Source organism: Chiloscyllium plagiosum, chromosome 2 (assembly GCF_004010195.1).
Source record: "Chiloscyllium plagiosum isolate BGI_BamShark_2017 chromosome 2, ASM401019v2, whole genome shotgun sequence".
Taxonomy (NCBI): domain Eukaryota; kingdom Metazoa; phylum Chordata; class Chondrichthyes; order Orectolobiformes; family Hemiscylliidae; genus Chiloscyllium; species Chiloscyllium plagiosum.
In genome coordinates, this window is record NC_057711.1 from 144,112,540 (window position 1) to 144,132,771 (window position 20,232).

At 40.5% G+C, this 20,232-nt stretch overlaps 1 protein-coding gene across 1 annotated transcript in view; it reads right to left on the bottom strand.

Annotated features, from left to right (window-relative positions):
- Positions 1 to 20,232, bottom strand: part of leprotl1 (leptin receptor overlapping transcript like 1) — a 43,474-nt gene that overhangs the window by 10,194 nt on the left and 13,048 nt on the right. The window contains exons 2-3 of the mRNA XM_043720428.1: positions 19,807 to 19,882; positions 6,266 to 6,452 (exon numbers count right to left, since the gene is read on the bottom strand). Of these exons, the coding sequence (XP_043576363.1) occupies positions 6,266 to 6,452; positions 19,807 to 19,882 (263 nt within the window). The remainder of the gene's footprint in view (positions 1 to 6,265; positions 6,453 to 19,806; positions 19,883 to 20,232) is intronic.

Genomic DNA, 20,232 nt, shown 5'->3' on the forward strand with positions numbered 1-20,232 from the left:
TTACGGTTGGAGGGGTGGGGTCTGAGGGTGTAGGTGCGGGATGTGGACGAGATGCGTTGGAGGGCATCTTTAACCACGTGGGAAGGGAAATTGCAGTCTCTAAAGAAGGAGGCCATCTTGTGTGTTCTGTGGTGGAACTGGTTCTCCTGGGAGCAGATACGGCGGAGGCGGAGGAATTGGGGATATGGGATGGCATTTTTGCAAGAGATAGGGTGGGAAGAGGTGTCATCCAGGTGCTGTGGGAGTCGGTGGGTTTGTAAAAAAATGTCAGTGTCAAGTCGGTCGTCACTAATGGAGATGGAGAGGTCCAGGAAGGGGAGGGAGGTGTCAGAGATGGTCCAGGTAAATTTAAGGTCAGGGTGGAATGTGTTGGTGAAGTTGATGAATTGCTCAACCTCCTCGTGGGAGCACGAGGTGGCGCCAATGCAGTCATCAATGTAGCGGAGGAAGAGGTGGGGAGTGGTGCCGATGTAATTGCGGAAGTTCAACTGTTCTACGTAGCCAACAAAGAGACAGGCATTGCTGGGGCCCATACGTGTGCCCATGGCTTTTTATTTGGTAGTGATGCTCATTTAAGAAAATGGTGCAGATACAATGGGCCAAATGGCTTTCTTCTGTGCCACAATGTTTGTATTTATGATTCTGTAATAGAGGTTTTCAAATGGAAATCAAATTATTACCTGAAAAGGAAGAATGTCCTGGGCTATGAGGAAAAGGCAATGAAATGACAGTCAATGAATTACATCTTTAGGAGTACCAGCACAGGCATGATCAGTCAAACAGTCTCCTGCGCTGTAGTCATTCTGTGATTCTATTTATAGAAAATGTGCTCTTCTCGACATGAACCAAACATATACTAGGTGACTGCTTTGTAAAACATCTCCATTCACTTCGCAAACATAGCCGTGCCTTTTTTGTTACCTGGCATTTTAATTCCCGATTTTGTTCCTACACTGACCTTTGTTTCTGTCTTGCTGTAATGTTAATGAAATTCAACATAAAGCTCACTGAATAGCAAGCACCTTGCCTTTTGTCTGAGCACAATACTGATTTCAATGATGTTAAATCACAACTTCCAAATTCACTTTATCTGTTTTTTTTCCCCTCTCATTTACTTCATTGGTTTGTTTGTGTGGCTGCTAGCTATGACGTCTTTCACACCAACACAGACATCTTCTGATCCCTTTATCTCCCAGCCACACCTTCTTGCACTTGCTCAAAATTATTATATATCCGATTTTTCTCAGGGCTGAAAAGTCACAGATCTGAAAGATGATTTTTTTTTCTATTGGTGCTGTCAGACATGCTAAGTATTTTTAGCATTTTCCGTCTTCATTTCAGATTTCCAAACTTAACAGTATTTTGCTTTTGGGCGCTAACATATTATTTTGTTTGTTTGCTTACTCTCAGGGGTGGAAAATTACAGAGAGCCAGAGAATGATACAGCACAGTAAACCATTTAGTAATTTTCATATTACTAGTCCCATGCTCCCTGCTGTTTCTCCATAGCCTTGACATTTTTTTCTTTCAAATATTCAGTTCCTTGCTTAAGATTACTGGTGAGTCCTGAATATTGACTCTACACCTCACGACGTCTTAGAGCATCAAGTCAAACAGTCTGCTGATAATATCCACAGAAGCACTGAGGGTGGCAAGAGCACAAAATGTACTTCCATGTCCATCACCAAGTATGCGGCTTGATAGCAGCATCAGTGACCAAGCTGGTCTAGCCCTTAAGGACATAACTGTTGGACTGAGCCTGTGGCAGGTGGTGAGGAAGCCAACACGAGAGTAAAACATACCAGTAATTAACTTTATCTTTATATTAGATTAGATTACTTACAGTGTGGAAACAGGCCCTTCGGCCCAACAAGTCCACACTGACCCGCCAAAGCGCACCCACCCAGACCCATTCCCCTACATTTACCCCTTCACCTAACACTATGGCCAATTCACCTAACCTGCACATTTTTTGGACTGTGGGAGGAAACCGGAGCACCCGGGGGAAACCCACGCAGACACGGGGAGAATGTGCAAACTCCACACAGAGAGTCGCCTGAGGCGGGAATTGAACCCGGGTCTCTGGCGCTGTGAGGCAGCAGTGCTAACCACTGTGCCACCGTGCTGCCCACTGCCACCGTGCCACTCACTAATTTATCTGCTGTGGATGTATCCATCATGATAATATCAGTAGGAGTGAATTCCTTGTACAGACTAAGTATATTGTACATGCAGAGGATACTCTCCCGTTTGTTGTTTAGCACTATTACAAATGGATTAGACTTTGACCATATCTAACAATTCAGGATCCAGACGGAGCTGAGAGCCATCAGCAGCAGGATTGTATTCCCATCACAATTTTCAAACTCATGGCCCAGCACCTCTGTCGCTCTACCATTACCATTAAGCTAGGGTTTCAACCCTGATTTAATGTAAAGAATAGGATGGTATGACAGAATCAGCACAAAGCGATACCTAAAAATGAGAAATCAGTCTGGTGCAGCTAAAACACCTCTCCTTTGCCAAAGTAGCATTAGCAGTAAGTGATAAACAGGACTGAGTGATTCCACAACCAATAGATCAGATCTCAGCTCAGCAGTTTGGCCACATTCAGTTATTAATGGTGGTGGATAATTTAACAACTCGCTGGAGAAGGCTTCACGAAGATCCCTATTCTCAACGATGGGGAAACCCAGCACATCAATGCAAATGGTAAAGCTGAAATGTTTGCAACTAATCTCCAGCTAGAAGTGCCAGGTTATGGACACCACTCTTCAGCCAATTTGATACACTCCATGTGATATTAAAAAAATGACCGAAGGCACTGCAAAAGCTATGGGCCCCAACAACCTCCCGGCAACAGCACTGACGACTTGTGCTCCAGAATTCATCATGCTTCTAGTCAAACTGTATCAGTCCAGCCACAACACTGACATTTACCCAACAATGCAGAAAATTATACAGGTATGTCTTCTACACAAAAATCAAAACAAGGGGAAACAATGTGACCCGGATCACACGAAGAGTGTGCCAGCATGGATTTGAAGGACTGAAAAGTCTGTTTCTTTTCTGTAACCATTCTATGATTCTGTGAATTTAAGATGTGTCTCAGCCAGAGGAAAGCCTCCTGCTCCAAGTTCCAGACCAGCTGTTAGCACAGTACTGCAGATAATTTTAAACTCAAATGCAAATATGGAAATTGCAGCTGGTTCACGGTAGTAGTAAAGTTGCCACAGTCCTAGAGGACCGTAACTGCTTTCTCATTAAAGACAGATGATTAGTGGTGAGATTAACCGGAGAGTCACCACACTTCCGGCAAGGGGTGAAGATGAGAAGTCAAGACCTCTTTGGTGACCTCACAGGGTTAGTAAGCACATATAGGAAATCAGATCAAAAAAATCACCCTTGTGAAGGGAATGAGGAAGAAAGTAAGTATGATGGAGAGACAATAGAGTGTACAGTAGCAATCTTGAGGAGGAAGCATTGTTTGGATCAAACAAAAGAGACCTTGAAGGAAACAATGGGACTAGAAATAAAAACAATAAGAAACACAAGTATTAGAAATGAAGTCAGTAAAACTAACATGCCAATTAAAATGGAGCGAGAAGAGAGGTAACCATGACAAAGGTTAACTTTAGTTATAATAAGATGGGAGATGACAACTTCTTCTGCTCGTAATATTGTCATGCTCACACATGAAGAATAAGTTTGAAGTGAACACAAACTAAAAAAGAATCAGAGGGACAAGATAGCTTTCTCTTTTCTCTGTCAATACACATGAATCTACAAATCCCTAAATTAACTGTTTATTTCTAGATAAATCTTAATGATATTAAATTGCAACCAATCCTTCCTTGCATAACGTGTTTGAGAAGTTATTACAACACAAAAATTGCTTACAGTGGTTAATGCAAGGGTACTCAAAGTGGGGGTCGGAACCCAACTGGTGTCGTGAGCTGAGATTTTGGTGCTGCAAGTTAATTCAACAATAGCCACTGTGGAACTCTATCAGAGTAACGACAGCTGTATCCACCCCCCCAACCAGGCCTCTACTCTCAGCCCCTAAACCCTGTTCAATGAGGAGTCATGACAATTTTCAAGTCACAAAATGGGGTCATATCTGAAAGATTTGGGAAAGCAATGAGTTAATGCTCTACTCCAGATAATTTTGCTTAGGTTTCAACACCAGTGATTGTGAAGATCACCATCACTGAGTTCCCCCCAAAATCACAGCATACTGACTTGGAACTATATTGCCAGTTTTTCTATATTGCTGCGAACTCCCTAACAGCACTGTAAGCATACCTCCACCCTGAGGATTGTAGCAATCCAAGAAAGCAGCTGTCACCATTTTCTCAAGAGCAATTATGGATTGGCAGCAATTCCCCACATGAAACACACTTATAGGAGATCCCCAAAGTATGAACATCCAACTTAGGGATGCTCACACTTATGAACGAGATCCCATTGTACTACTAACTTTAAGGATCTGACCTGAACGTTTGCTTGCAGATAAATATTATATATTGAACTGATTTGTACACACAAATCAACTTATAAACATTCTCAGGAATGGAACCTGCTTGTAACCTGCCGTCTGCCTATATTAATTTAATTTAATTTAATCAGCTGGCATAGTGAGACTTGAACATACTAGCCTTTGGATTACCAGTCAAAAGACATTAACATTATGCCATTGACTCACCATACATTTAAATAGAGACAGATAAAAAGGGAATAATTCTGAAAGAAGAATGTGGTTTAAAGTAGACTCCCCCTATATAGTGTGGGAATACAGGGAGTGTATTTTATCACTTGAATACCGAAACACTCAGCCTTAATTAATCATAACTGAGGTAGAAATGGTGTCCGTCCTTAAGGTAGGACAAGTTCATTCAAACTGAACCATTTCTCATTTTTGGTCAGAATAGAAAGATTATTAGTGTTAAGCTAAATGTGTAACAATGAACACTACTTGCTCAATTTAAGAAATAACTACAAAAAAAAACAAAGAACCTATGTATAACGTAAGTAGAAAATGCATTATTGATATCAGTCTGGATGATCACTTGATTCACTTCTATTGAAGGGAACATTAATTTGGAAAATTAAACTTTAGGCAAATTCCAAATTGAAGGATTAGCTCTTGCGCCTGAGGCATTTTTTGTTAGTGGTATAGTAACAATTGTAAATCATATCTTATGAACATCCTTTTTCTGCACATTTGAAAACTCAAGGAGGATGGGGTTGGATAAACCTTCTGATTCACCCAGAATCATTCCAGTGCAGTTCCAAAGTAGCAGAGAATGGAAGGGAAATCACATAATATTAGCATGGCAAAGGGTCAGAATGCATTTTGTGGAATTATCACAATTTTTTAAAATAAAGTTTAAAATGTTTCAAGTTTGTTAAAGACTCTCAGCTCCTATTTAAACCAAGGCAGCTTGTCCAAGATATTCTTGTGGAACAGTCACCAGGTGTTGAAAGTTTTAACGTATCTATAATTTCCAACAGAATCATAGAATCTCCACAGTGTGCAAAGAGGCCATTCAACACATTGAATCTGCACAGACCCTCCGAAGAGTATCCCAACTCAGACCAAGCTCCCCACCCTATGTCCATAACTCCAGATTTACCATGGTTAATCACCTAGCCTGTACATTCCTGTACACTGAGGGCAATTTAGCATGGCCAATCCACCTAACCTGCACGCTATTGGACTGTGAGAGGAAACCAGAGCAACCAGAGGAAACCCATACAGTCTCAGGGGGAACGTACAAACTCCACACAGACAGTCACCTGACAGGCAACAGTGATAACCACTGAACCACCATGCTGCTCCTAACAGGTTTTAAAAGTTCACTCAAGAAAGTTTATTTTCAAAAAAAGTGTTCAACACCATAATAAACCACTCACCTTTGAGCTGAAGACTGACCGTAAAAGACACGCCTTCAATTTGTGACACTGAGAGGAGTGTGACAATGCATCTTGCTGACAGACCTCTCAAACTGCTTCATTAGTGGGCAATACTGCAGCAAAGTAAAGTTCTCACTGCAGCTGACACACTATACAAGTTTTTGTTTCTCAGTATACTTAGCAGCAAACACCACTACTCCATCACTGACTGCAAAGTCCAGGCCAAGATATTGGTCAGCATTTTAAAATATAGTCACTACTAATAAAAAATATTAGCTGTTACTTCTCCCCTCCATTTGCAAAACTGTTCAGAGTCCATATTGTACAGTAATATGGCAATGATACTCACCAGTTGTGCTCTTGCAAAAATTATAGGCAACCCAAATGCTGAGACGACTACGCCTGTAGTGAGAAATATGGCAAGTTCTTTACATGCACTGCTTGCTGCATCAGTGTCATCAACTACTCTCCTTCCTATGTAGTATGGGATTGGAGAGAGAATGTAAAAGAAAAGAACAAACAATGGCCAGTATTTGCTGCAAGAGAAAGAGGAAAGAAAAAGAGAAAAACAGATGAAGCTTCAGACACATATATTGATGCAACCAAAAGCAGTCACATATTAAGCCGTTGAAACTCCCTTTCTGACTAACCAGTTGATTGTATTTTCTGACATGATCCTCCATTTCGTTCATAACATTGTGCTGCCCCTTGCATTACAGATTGAATCTCAATTTTAATCACTGCAATTCAAATCAGTGTAGGTAATTACCAAAACACTGCTTCAGTGAAAATCAACAGCTAAAGTTGCCTTTAGCCATTACACAAAATAAGCATGCAAAATTGCTCATCTCAGCTACACAGAAATATGTATGAAAGATGCAAATGCTTAAATTAGCAAGGCTCCTGGAGGGGCAAGTCATAAATAAAAGAATTAAATACAAGTACTGTATAGTGAAGTAGTAGACTATTCCAAAATTGCCATTCCAAAGGGGCAATGGGAAAAATAACCTGGGCAAATAGAGAGGTTGATGAGAATAGCAAAGAGAATAAAAATGAGAACAGAAAGAAAAAACAGGATTGCAGTTCTTCTACACACATGTACAAACTAGAAAATGAGAGTCACTAATTAGAGTGGAAGGATATGACATGGCAACTTTAATAACTTGAAACTATAAACATCCTGCTACAAATTCATAAAAATGTAAGGTGGCCCTATTGATTACGAATACAATCCCTGCCATGGAAAAGAAAGATTTCATTATACCAGTAAAGTTTCCTGAGTTACATAGAAAGGAAAAGATAAGAAAATACCATGAGGCCAATACTTCACACCTCCCATTAAGACAGTCCACCATCCTTGTAAACACCAGTAATATTACATGCTAGCAAAGGCAAAAAGCCCAAAGCAAAAACTTTGGGGAAATTCCTTTGGGGAAAACACTAATATCGTCAATAAAGTTGAATAGACGATGGTTGCCTATAACATACATCTAAACAGTCAACATCACTAGGAATATGGAACTGGAATAATCACTGCCACCAACTGGACTAGTTTGAAACATGACAACATTTTGTTTTGTATCCAATGTTCTTTACAATTTCACAAGCTTGACTACTTATACTCATTTTCGCTTTCTCCACACACACCTTCTGCAATCAATCTGAATTAATTTCCCTTGATCCAGAGACTCACTTTAACTATACTCCTTAAGCTTCTGAATGCTCTTACCCAACACAAACACCCTCGGCACCTACAGCCTTTCATTTCAGCTCGGACAGACAGTCATTTTTATTTATCAGCTTAGGTACCTTCATAATCCCTACATGTCAGTTATATGTATCACCATAATACAGGCTTCAAATTTCTGCACTAAATCTCAATGGCCGTACAGGTTAACAGTAAGTCTCATGCTACATTATACAGTAAAGTGAGAAAGAATGAGAATGATATTTACAGACAATTTACTGACGCTTTCTGTAGTTACAATTACAATAGTTTACATGCTGTTGTGTCTAAAATTAGCTGGAAAGATACAAAAAGCAACATCTTAGAATGGATTATGGATCAGTCTGTTTCCTGGCCAAATCTGGCTTTGATTGACAAAGCAGGTAGAATTTATTGTTTGTATATAGGAGAACATTCAGGAAACAGCGTAAAAGAACCATGACTAAACATTTTGGAACATTCTGCATTTGAAAAAAAATGAGGGATTGGCAGAGAGGCTTAATAAGTATTTTAGAGGATAGGAAAAAAAATTAAAAACTTGTTTTAGAGAATGTGAATGGGCCATTGGTGTATTAGTCAACAACAAGTCCATTGCAGACACTGCCTATATACATCTAACATCAGTTAGATACAATGTAAGAGATAGAAATAAAGCAAAAGCTCTCTAATTGGTGGGGTATGACAAGTGAGGTTTGACAGGAAACTTTACTCAGTTCTCAACTTTTAATCATACGTGATAATGATTTGCATATATAGTCGAGAGCTATATATCCAAATTTGCATATGAGACTGGGTTAAAAGATTAAGTTGTGAAAAGGGAAGCACACATTACAAAGAAACAAATTACTGGATGGGCAAACAAAGAACAGATGGGATTATATGGGAGAAAGTGGGAGATTAGCCACTTTGGAGCTATCAGAATAACTTTTTAATAGTGAATGGTTTGGGATTATGGAGGATCAGAAGGATTTAGGTACTCTTGTATCATGTATCTAGCACTGAAAGCAAGCCCCCAAATACAAAAACACAACTAGAATGGATAACAGAATGTTGGATTGAACTACATTCGGTAAAACAGAATTGGGCAAGGAGGCAGACTGGTAGTGAAAACAGTGCCACTGTTCTGCAAGGTGGCTCCCCAACTACATTCCAATCCCAGGCCATTTTCCCAAAGATGGAATGGGACAGATGACAATGCTGCCAGTACTACTGTAGCCAAGTGATCTATGTAAAAGATTCAGTAATGCTGATTGTCAACCTCCAGTTCCCCACAAGCAGCCAAGAATACCGCAGATGCTTGAAGGCAGTTTCCCAACCGTCGATCAGGTATCAAGATTCCAAGCAGGCTTAGTGGCCCTCAGTGGCAGTGTAGTAATGAGGGACACACCCTCCATCGTGATTACCTAACCACAAAGATTTTTTATTGGTTTCAGAAAGTTTAAATAAGCTGGAAAGACCATCATCCTGCAAACGGGAAGCCTTCTTATTGAAAGCCCACATGCTTCCCACTGTACAATTTGGGAAAAATCATAGGCAAGTATCTGTTCCTCACATGGCAGGCCTCTGTCTCTTATTTGAGCCTATTGATCTTGGTGCATGCTGGGAAATTCCCACCCTAAGTCTTTTATCTCAATGGAGAGGAATACAAAATTCAAAGCCTTAGTCAAATCGCAGCTGGAGCACTGATGTAAACTTTGGATACCAAACTTCTGAAAAGCTATACTGTACTGCCCTTGGAGGGAGTACAGAACAGCACAGATCATTCAGATTTATTTCACAGTTGAAAGGATCAAATTAGGAGTACAGGTTGTACAAACCTGGTTTGTACTCCCTAACGTTTAAATGGCTGATCTAATCAAAGTATTTTTTAAAAATGATTTGCTTGGGTCGACATAGAGAAACAATTTCCTGCTTTTGGAAATTCCAGGGCAAAGACATATAGCGCTAGCTCATGTGGAAATGAAACCAGGAAGCGAATTTCCATAAACTAATGGAAATGTAAAACTTTTAAAAGGCTGTGGACACTGAGATAATTTAAGTTTACAAAGACTAATATTTTATTAGATTAAGACATCAAGATATCAAATAAAGGCAGGTTTAAAAAAAAGTCAGCAGACATATTAGCCATGAACAAATAGAACATTAGAATAGGTTCAAAGAGATGAATGGTCTAATTCCTTTCCTATTTACCACAAGAAATGTCTGAAGAAGAGAATGTACTATTATATCAAAGGGTGTTTAATAAATAATTGAGAAAAATATGATTAAAAGAAAACATGACTATTGTACAGAGGTTCAGCTGAAGGAATACCAGAACATACCAGATACACCGATTGCCTTTTCTGCAGTTATTCCTATCATTCTAGATAATGCTCATCTAGTTACACTGAGGTTTCACTGCATCAACAACCAGACAAGTCAACCTCATCCCAGGAGCAAAAATAAACAACAGCATGATATTAAGACTGGTCTTAGACAAGAATACTCCACAACCACCTGATGAAGGAGCAGCACTCCAACAGCTTGTGCTTCCAAATAAACCTGTTGGACTATAACCTGGTGTTGTGTAATTTTTAACTATAGACAAGAATAGTTATGGAAAAAAAAACAAGGCCAATGTATTTCAATGGAAAGTATGAATTTAGAAGGCTGGCAGTTCAGGAAGAACCTCAACCATTCTGCTGAGGGACTAAGGAAAGGACTCCAAAGCTACATCTTTATGAATAACCAAAGAAATAAATCTGAAATGAAACAGCATTAAAAAATGGTTTATTATATAATTTTTCTGGTTAACAGTACAAAAGGGAATTAAGCACATTATATTATTAAAGACTATTCATTTTCTCTGTATTTTTGATTGTCACTTAATTGTCATCACCCATAAAATGCAGGCTGGGTCCCACCACTCAAAATTGCAAGGCCATCTCCTGCTTTCAGCCCCAGAAGCAGGATTTTTGGCACCTCGGCAAAATTCTGGTCTTCACAGCTGTCTATTAAAGAAGACAACGCTGATGAAGGGCATATGCCCGAAACGTCAATTCTCCTACTCCTTTGATGCTGCCTGACCTGCTGTGCTTTTCCAGCAACACACACTGTCGTCTCTGATCTCTAGCATCTGCAGTCCTCACTTTCTGCAAAGAATACAGTGCTGCAATATCATAATAAAAGAAGGAAAAAGGTAGAGAAAAGTAAATAGGATGAAAATAGGTCAAGGAGGTAATTAGAAGCTTGGCAGTACTCCAAGTCAAACAATCAGGAAGGGATGCACCCAAGGTGCTCAATCAAGCAAGTGTGGATATAGCACAGGCTTTTGCCATAATTTCCCAATTTGTCTTGGTCACGAGAACGGTCCCTGGGAATGAAGGGTTGCTGCTTCCACTGTTCAAAAATGGGAACAGAAATAAATCAGGCAGTCTTGCCAATGGTAAGAAAATTTCTACTGATGATAATCCAAGACAATATTCAATGACATTTGGTTAATAAATGATAGCCAATATAGATTGCTAATGGAAAATCATTTCTGACAAACTTTACTTAATATCCTCAATGCAGTAATTGAGGAATGATTAGGATGATATAATTAATGTGTGCATAGACTGTCAAACCTGTTTAATACTGTGCATAATGGACATACTACAAAACTTGAAGCTGATGCAACTCAAATGTCACCAAAGACATAAGATTAGTGCTGAGAAAAGGACAGTATGAGTGACCAATTGTTTTTTCAGCGTGGTGTCCTCAGTAGTTGGTATTAGAAATGTTGCTATTCACCACAGAGTCAAGAGTTGTACAACACTGAAACAGACTCTTCAGTCTAACCAGTTCATGCCAACCATAATCCCAAGATAAACTAGCCCCACCTGCCTGCTTCTGGCTCATATCCCTCCAAACCTTTCCTATTCATGTACTTGTCCAAATGTCTTTTAAACATTGTAATTGTACCCATTTGAACCATTTCCTCTAGAAGTTCATTCCACACATGAAACACCCTCTGTGTACAACATTTGCCCTTCATGTCTTTTGTAAATATCTCCCCTCTCACCTTAAAAATGTGCCCCCAGTCTTGAAATCCCCAATCCTAGGGAAAAGACAACTACCATTAACTCTATCTATATCGATCATTATTTTATAAATTTTACAGCTCTCCTCTCATTATCCTACGCTCCAGTGAAAAAGGTCCTCTTCTATTCAGCCTTTACTTATAAGTCGAACCTTCCATATCTGGCAACACCCTGGTAAATCTCTTTTGAATCCTCTCCAGCTTAATAATATCCTTCCTATAACTGGGTGACCAGAACTGGACACAGAATTCCAGAAGAGGCTTCACCAATGTCCTTTACAACCTCAATATGACTTCCCAACTCCTATACTCAAAGGACAGAGCAATGGAAGCAAGAGTGCCAAATGCCTTTTTAACTACCTTGTCTACATGTGACACAAATGTCAAAGATTCATGTATCTGCACCCCTAGGTACCTACAACACGACCCAAGGCTATTAACTCTATAAGCCTTACCCTTGTTTGTTGTACCAAAATACAATATCTCACATTATCTAGATTGAACTCCATCTGCCATTTTTCAGCCCATTGACCCACTTGATAAAAAATCCCTTTGTAATCTTGGAAAATGTTTTTCACTGTCTACTATGCCACCAATTTTGGTGTCATTTGCATATTATTGATTTAGACTTGGGGACACAATGCATAATTTCAAACATTGTGGATGAATATAGTGTAGTCATATATGAAGAGGAGAGCAGCAAACTACAAGGCGACCTATGCACACTGAAACGGATAGATGCATCATAGACGAAATGCATTATATGGAGTGTGGAGTGATACATTTTGGATGAGAAATTTGATGAGCATATTATAAATAAAATTGAATCATTCTAAAAGAGGCAGAGGATCAGAGAAACCTGGAGGCATACATATATAAATCATTCCCGGTCAAATATGTAGAAGCACAAACTAAAGAAAGATACACTAAATGTTTGCAAAAAACACTTTTTTTAGATTAGATTAGATTACTTACAGTGTGGAAACAGGCCCTTCGGCCCAACAAGTCCACGCCGACCCGCCGAAGCGCAACCCACCCATACCCCTACATTTACCCCTTTAACCTAACACTACGGGCAATTTAGCATGGCCAATTCACCTGCCCCGCACATCTTTGCACTGTGGGAGGAAACCGGAGCACCCGGAGGAAACCCACGCAGACACGGGGAGAATGTGCAAACTCCACACAGTCAGTCGCCTCAGTCGGGAATTGAACCCAGGTCTCTGGCGCTGTGAGGCAGCAGTGCTAACCACTGTGCCACCGTGACGCCCAGCTGGATTATTGCATCCAATTTTGGGCACCACACTTTAGAAAGGCCAGATTATTGGTACAGAGAAAATTTACTAGAATAACATCAGGTGTGAGGGACACCAGTTACATGGAAAGATTGGAGGAGCTGGGATGATCTTCCATAGAGTAGGAACGGTTAATGAGAGATTTAACAGTTGTGTTAAAACAATGAAGAGTTTTGATAAGATTAGATGGAGAAAAATCGTTTCTATTAGCACAGGGTTGGATGATAGATTTAATTAGAAAAATCTCAGTATGGAGATAAAATGTCCCAGTGAATTATGATAATCTGCCTGAAAGGGTGGATGTAACAGATTCAATCAGATTTTTTCAAAAGGGCATTGGATTGCTGTTGAAAAATAGAAAAAAAAAAGTAAGTACCATACTAGAGAAACAAGCATGGTGTGCTACTAATCGTAGTCTCTTCAAAAAGCTTGCAAAGGCATGAGGACCAAAATGGCTTCCTTCTGTGCCAAATGATTCTAAACTTGACATAACATTAATCCAACACTGTTCTTCACTGAATTTCTATTCTTAACATTGATCTATTTGTTTCCAATCTCTTTTAACATGGTCATACGAAGTTCCCAGTGTGTCCAACTTTGGAACTATTTCTTATACATTAGAGAATCCTACACCAATGTAGCCCAAAAAAAAAACCAGATTTCCTACATTAACTTTGTAACATTTTGCAAGGTTTGTGACATACTTGTAGCATCCCATTGTGTATGTTAAGTATCAATAAATATCATTCAAGTTTTGAGAATTAGATGGCAGAGTGTTGTTTAATTCCCTTCTAATTCAAATCCAGCCTAGGCTGACAAAATAACAATGTTTTATGTTTTGAAGTTAATGGGTTATGAAAAATGCTGTTGCGAAGTGTCAATACAACTCCTATAGATACATGGGTCCAGAATTAAATTTGAAAATAAAAATATTGAATGTATATTGTGTCATTTGTTACTTCAGGATAACTTTAAAGTGCTTTACAGCCATTTTTGAAGGAGCCACCATCAAATCCCAGGAGATATGGCAGATAATTTTCACAGAGGACGTTTCCAGAAACTAGGTGATCATGGCCAAAATAATGTGTGTTTTTAGTGGGACAGTGCAAGAGAGAGAGAGAGAGAAAAAAAACCTACACAGTTACTGCCTTTGCTGTTTTTGAATTCATGTGTCGCTGGACATCGGAGTGCAGATGGGAAAATTAACAAACAGTGAATTTCACAACTAATCTTGGAGGAAGTGGTTTGGGCGAAGTTCACAACACAGAATCAGATAAGTTAATTGTTGTTTTAAGTCTGTCCAAGAGAAAGGCTGTATTAGTGAGTACAGTGGGTTCTTTCTTGATTATATGTTTTTGGAGATAAGTCTCTTGAACTTAAACTTAAAATATAAGCCATAACTATTAATTTAACCTGGGGCAGTGTTTGTAGAGAAACAAGACGGTGTTATTTTCTGGGTCAGTAGATTGTGAAGGAGCAAAAATGGTCTTTGCAGTGACGTGTACTTCTTGTCAGATGTGGGAGTTTAAAGAGAGTTTAAGGGTTACTGCGGATTATATCTGCCATAAATGCTGTTGGATGGAAATCTCATTTCAAACAGGTATTTTGGAAAATGTAGGGGGTGAAGGATTCTCAGGGGAACGTAGCACGAACAGCCAAGTTTCTGGTATTGAGACTGGCTCTAATGCAATGAGGGGTACGTCGGGTTCCAAGAGATTAATTGTGTTAAGGGATTCTCTAGTCTGAGGTACAGACAGACATTTCTGTGGCCAGCAGAGAAAAAGCAGAATAGTGTGTTGTTTCCCTGGTACCAGGATCAAGGATGTCTCAGAGAGGGTGCAGAATGTTCTCACGGGGGAGAGGGGCCGGCAAGGGGTCATTATCCACATTGGAACCAACAACATAGGAAGGGAAAAGATTGAGATTCTGAAGGGAGATTACAGAAAGTTCAGCAGAAATTTAAAAAGGAGGTCCTCAAGGGTAGTAATATCTGGATTACTCCTGGTGCTACGAGCTAGTGAGGGCAGGAATAGGAGGATAGAGCAGATGAACGCATGGCTGAGGAGCTGGTGTATGGGAGAAGGATTCACATTTTTGGATCATTGGAATCTCTTTTGGGGTACTAGTGACCTGTACAAGGAGGATGGATTGCATCTAAATTGGAAAGGGACTAATATACTGGCAGGGTAATTTGCTAGAATTGCTTGTGAGGATTTAAACTAGTAAGGTGGGGGGGGGGACCCAGGGAGATAGTGAGGAAAGAGATCAATCTGAGACTGGTAGAGTTGAGACAGAAGTGAGTCAAACAGTCAGGGCAGGCAGGGACAAGGTAGGACTAATAAATTAAACTGCATTTGTTTCAATGCAAGGGGCCTAACAGGGAAGGCAGATGATCTCAGGGCATGGTTAGGAACATGGGACTGGGATATCATAGCAATTACAGAAACATGGCTCAGGGATGGGCAGGATGGTAGCTTAATGTTTCAGGATACAAATGCTACAGGAAGGATAGAAAGGGAGGGAAGAGAGGAGGGGGAGTGGCATTTTTGATAAGGGATAGCATTACAGCTGTGCTGTGGGAGGATATTCCTGGAAATACATCCCGGGAAGTTATTTGGGTGGAACTGAGAAATAAGAAAGGGATGATCATCTTATTGGGATTGTATTATAGACCCCCTAATAGTCAGAGGGAAATTGAAAAACAAACTTGTAAGGCGATCTCAGCTATCTGTAAGAATAATAGGGTAGTTATGGTAGGGGATTTTAACTTTCCAAACATTGACTGGGACTGCCATAGTGTTAAAGGTTTAGATGGAGAGGAATTTCTTAAGTGTGTACAAGACAATTTTCTGATTCAGTATGTGGATGTACCTACTAGAGAAGGTGGGCGTTTGGTATGCTTTCCCTTATTGGTCAGAGTACTGAGTACAGGAGTTGGGAGGTCATGTTTCGGCTGTACAGGACATTTGTTAGGCCACTGTTGGAATATTGCGTGCAATTCTGGTCTCCTTCCTATCGGAAAGATGTTGTGAAACTTGAAAGGGTACAGAAAAGATTTACAAGGATGTTGCCAGGGTTGGAGGATTTGAACTACAGGGAGAGGCTGAACAGGCTGGGGCTGTTTTCCCTGGAGCGTCGGAGGCTGAGGGGTGACCTTATGGAGGTTTACAAAATTATGAGGGGCATGGATAGGATAAATAGACAAAGTCTTTTCTCTGGGGTCGGGGAGTCCAGAAATAGAGGGCATAGGTTTAGGGTGAGAACGGAAAGATGTAAAAGAAACCTAAGGGGCAACATTTTCATGCAAAGGGTAGTATGTGTCTGGAATGAGCTGCCTGAGGATGTGGTGGAGGCTGGTACAATTGCAACATTTAAGAGGCATTTGGATGGGTATACGAATAGGAAGGGTTGGGAGGGATATGGGCCAGGTGCTGGCAGGCAGGACAAGATTGGGTTGGGATATCTGGTCGGCATGGACAGCTTGGACTGAAGGGTCTGTTTCTATGCTGTACATCTCTATGACTCTAATGGTAGCTAGAGACAAATGTTGACCTGGGTATCAGGAAGAACTGCACTTCTCCTCAAATAATGCCATGGGATATTTTACACAACCTGATGGGATAGACAGGGTCTCAGCTTAAAGTCTCATTTGAAAGCCAATGCATCCAATAGCAGAGTTCTCATTTAATACTAAATTGGAAGGGTCACCAAGAATCAGTTTTCAGATCTCTGCAGTAAACAATAAAACTATAACTCAGCGAGCTGCTTTCTTAAATTGCTATAGTCCAACTGCCGAAGGTATACACTCAATTCCATTAGGGAAGGAGTCTCAGTGTTTTGACACAAAGGAATGGAAATATCGCTGCGTCAAAAAGCAGAAACTCCTTCCCTAATGACAGGAGACAACACCTACACCAGATCAACTGCAGCAGCTCAAGCAGTGGCTTATACCCACCTTCTCAAAGGCAATAAAGGATGGGCAATAAATGCTGGCCCAGCTCATATTCCCACATCCCATGAATGAAGCATATTAAAAAAAAGTCCACAAATCTTTTCTTTTGGTAAATTTTAATCATGAAAACTTACTATTTTAGTTGCTGTGGTTCTGTTCGCCCAGCTGGAAGTTTTTGTTGCAAACGTTTCGTCCCCTGGCTAGGCGACATCATCAGTGCTTGGGAGCCTCCTGCGAAGCGCTTCTTTGATGTTTCCTCCGGTGTTTATAGTGGTCTGTCCCTGCCGCTTCCGGTTGTCAGTTTCAGCTGTCCGCTGTAGTGGTTGGTATATTGGGTCCAGGTCGATGTGTTTGTTGATGGAGTTTGTGGATGAATGCCATGCCTCTAGGAATTCCCTGGCTGTTCTCTGTCTGGCTTGCCCTATGATAGTAGTGTTGTCCCAGTCGAATTCATGTTGCTTGTTGTCTGCGTGTGTGGCTACTAAGGATAGCTGGTCGTGTCGTTTTGTGGCTAGTTGATGTTCATGTATGCGGATTGTTAGCTGTCTTCCTGTTTGTCCTATATAGTGTTTAGTGCAGTCCTTGCATGGTATTTTGTACACTACATTCGTCTTGCTCATGTTGGATATCGGGTCCTTCGTTCTGGTGAGTTGTTGTCTGAGCGTGGCTGTTGGTTTGTGTATTTTGGTCAACAAACACATCGACCTGGACCCAATATACCAACCACTACAGCGGACAGCTAAAACTGACAACCGGAAGCGGCAGGGACAGACCACTATAAACACCGGAGGAAACATCAAAGAAGCGCTTCGCAGGAGGCTCCCAAGCACTGATGATGTCGCCTAGCCAGGGGACGAAACGTTTGCAACAAAAACTTCCAGCTCGGCGAACAGAACCACAGCAACGAGCACCCGAGCTACAAATCTTCGCACAAACTTTGAATTACTATTTTAGTATATGAAAATTTTGTTGATCATTCTCCATCTTATTTTTCTTTTGAAATTTTAATTGTTTAGATATTTGTTTTACCCTTTTTCATCATAGTCATAGAGATGTACAGCATGGAAAATATAGACCCCGTAGGTCCCTTTTATATCTTTCCCCTCTCACCCTAAACCTATGCCCTCTAGTTCTGAACTCCCCAGCCCCAGGGAAAAGACTTTGCCTATTTACCTTATCCATGCCCCTCATGCTTTGAACCTGTAATTATTTTTAAATACAAGCAATTTTACCAGCTTGACCAGTAGCCATTTCCAATTTCACTTCATGCTTTGGAATTTCATGGAGTTATTTTTGCCTCTTTTCAAGCAGATTCCTTCACATTGATTAGATCTTTAGACTTGGAACCTTGATCCCCACTGCCAGATCCTTATAAATATTTGCTGTCTCTTGCTGCTAGACCCCCAAGATGGCTTTACGGCCTCTGCTCTCTTTATTTAAGCACTGCTTTGTGTCCAAACCTGCTGCTAAAGATGAAAAGTATTGGAAATACGTCCTCTATGTATTTCTACTCTCCCAACAAAAAAAGGTCTTCCTGTCCTCTCTTATTGGATTGTCAATTTGCTGCTCAGCCTGTTTCCACTGTTCACAAATGCCAGCTCAGACCTCTTTCTCACAACACACTTCCAGCCACCTATCAAACTTTTATTTTTAAATGCAGCTCCATTTACCTCATGGCTTACCCTGGAAAAGACTATGTATAACTTCCTTCCACTGCTGCCTCACAGCGCCGTGACCCGGGTTCAATTCCTGCCTTGGGCAACTGTCTGTGTGCAGTTTGCACATTCTCCCAGTGTCTGCGTGGGTTTCTTCTGGGTGCTCCGGCTCCCTCCCACAATCCAAAGATGTGCAGGTCAGGTGAATTGGCCATGTGAAATTGCCAATAGTGATGGGTGCATTAGTTCGGGGTAAGAATAGGGTAGGGGTATGGGTCTAGGTAGGTTACTCTTCGGAGAGTCGGTGTGGACTCGTTGGGCTGAAAGGCCTGTTTCCATACAGTAGGGAATCTAATCTAGTCCACCATTTTTAGCTCAGTTTTGTCTGTCTCTTGGAATGTTGATGTCATGGCTTCCATTACTGTAGAAATTTAATAAAACCTACAAAACATGGTTCAATTGGTCTTTGTCAGTATACTTTCAAATCTTTTCTGAAGTGAACTACTTTTCCCTACCTAGTCCTTCCCTTACATGCAACAACAGGCAAAAAAAAGCATGTCATCAAACAGAAATACAGATGACAAGAATTATAACATTTACGAATAACTTATAAATAGAGTCATAAAGCATGGAGACAGATCCTTTGGTCCAACTGATCCATGCTGAACATAATCCCAAACTAAATCAGCTCCACCTGCCTGCTCCTGCCCATTCCCGCAAAGCCTTTCCTATTCGTGTCCTGATCTACCTGAAAATCTCAACTATTTATACAACTATTTTTTTAACAACTTACAATGCAAACCTGAATTATATTCCCTTAAAACCCCATCTTTAATCTTTACTCATGACTTTTATTCTTTCCTACAAGAAATAAAGTCAGTCATGTTCAATTAGTTCTGGTGTTAAAAGAGCGAGGATGTGACATCTGGATTAGCACCAAAAACAAAGTATTATTATTTTGGAAAAATTAAAACGGTCAGAGAGGCTGGCAGTATCTGTGAAAGGAGGAACCAGAATTAATGTTTCAAGTTCACTGTGATCCAGAAATTCCAACAAAGTGTCATTCTGGACTCAAAACATTAACTCAGTTTATCCCTCCACAGAAACTGACCGATCTGCTGAGGTGTTCCAGCAATTTCTATTTTTATTTCAGGTTTCCAGCATTCAAGTTCTTAGCTTTTATTTGAGCACTTATTATTTACTTATACTCTGGAAGGGCACATCCAAGCATCAGGAACATCAGTCCAATGGCACCACCAAATGATAGGCTGATCAACGCTGGAAAATAGAGACAAAACACAAAATAGTAACCAAATCAACCAGTTTGTGAATGCACTACACACTTCCAGCTAACTACATAGGGTATATCTGATCATGAAAGAATAGAAGATGCAGAAGCCAGTAAGGCTTGGAAATTATTCAGCTTAAATATTGCTGCTGCTTGCAAACTGTTCTCCAATACAAGGATTAAAAATTAAAATCTACAGGCAGAGGGCACTTTCAGGAGAGCGTGTGGAGCAGTGGCTGGGCCGATTAAACGGAACGAGGGGCTGGTGAGATTGGACAAGGATGAGAATGGTGTGATATGGAGTGAGGATGGCCCGAGATATGGGGAGGGAATGGTGTGA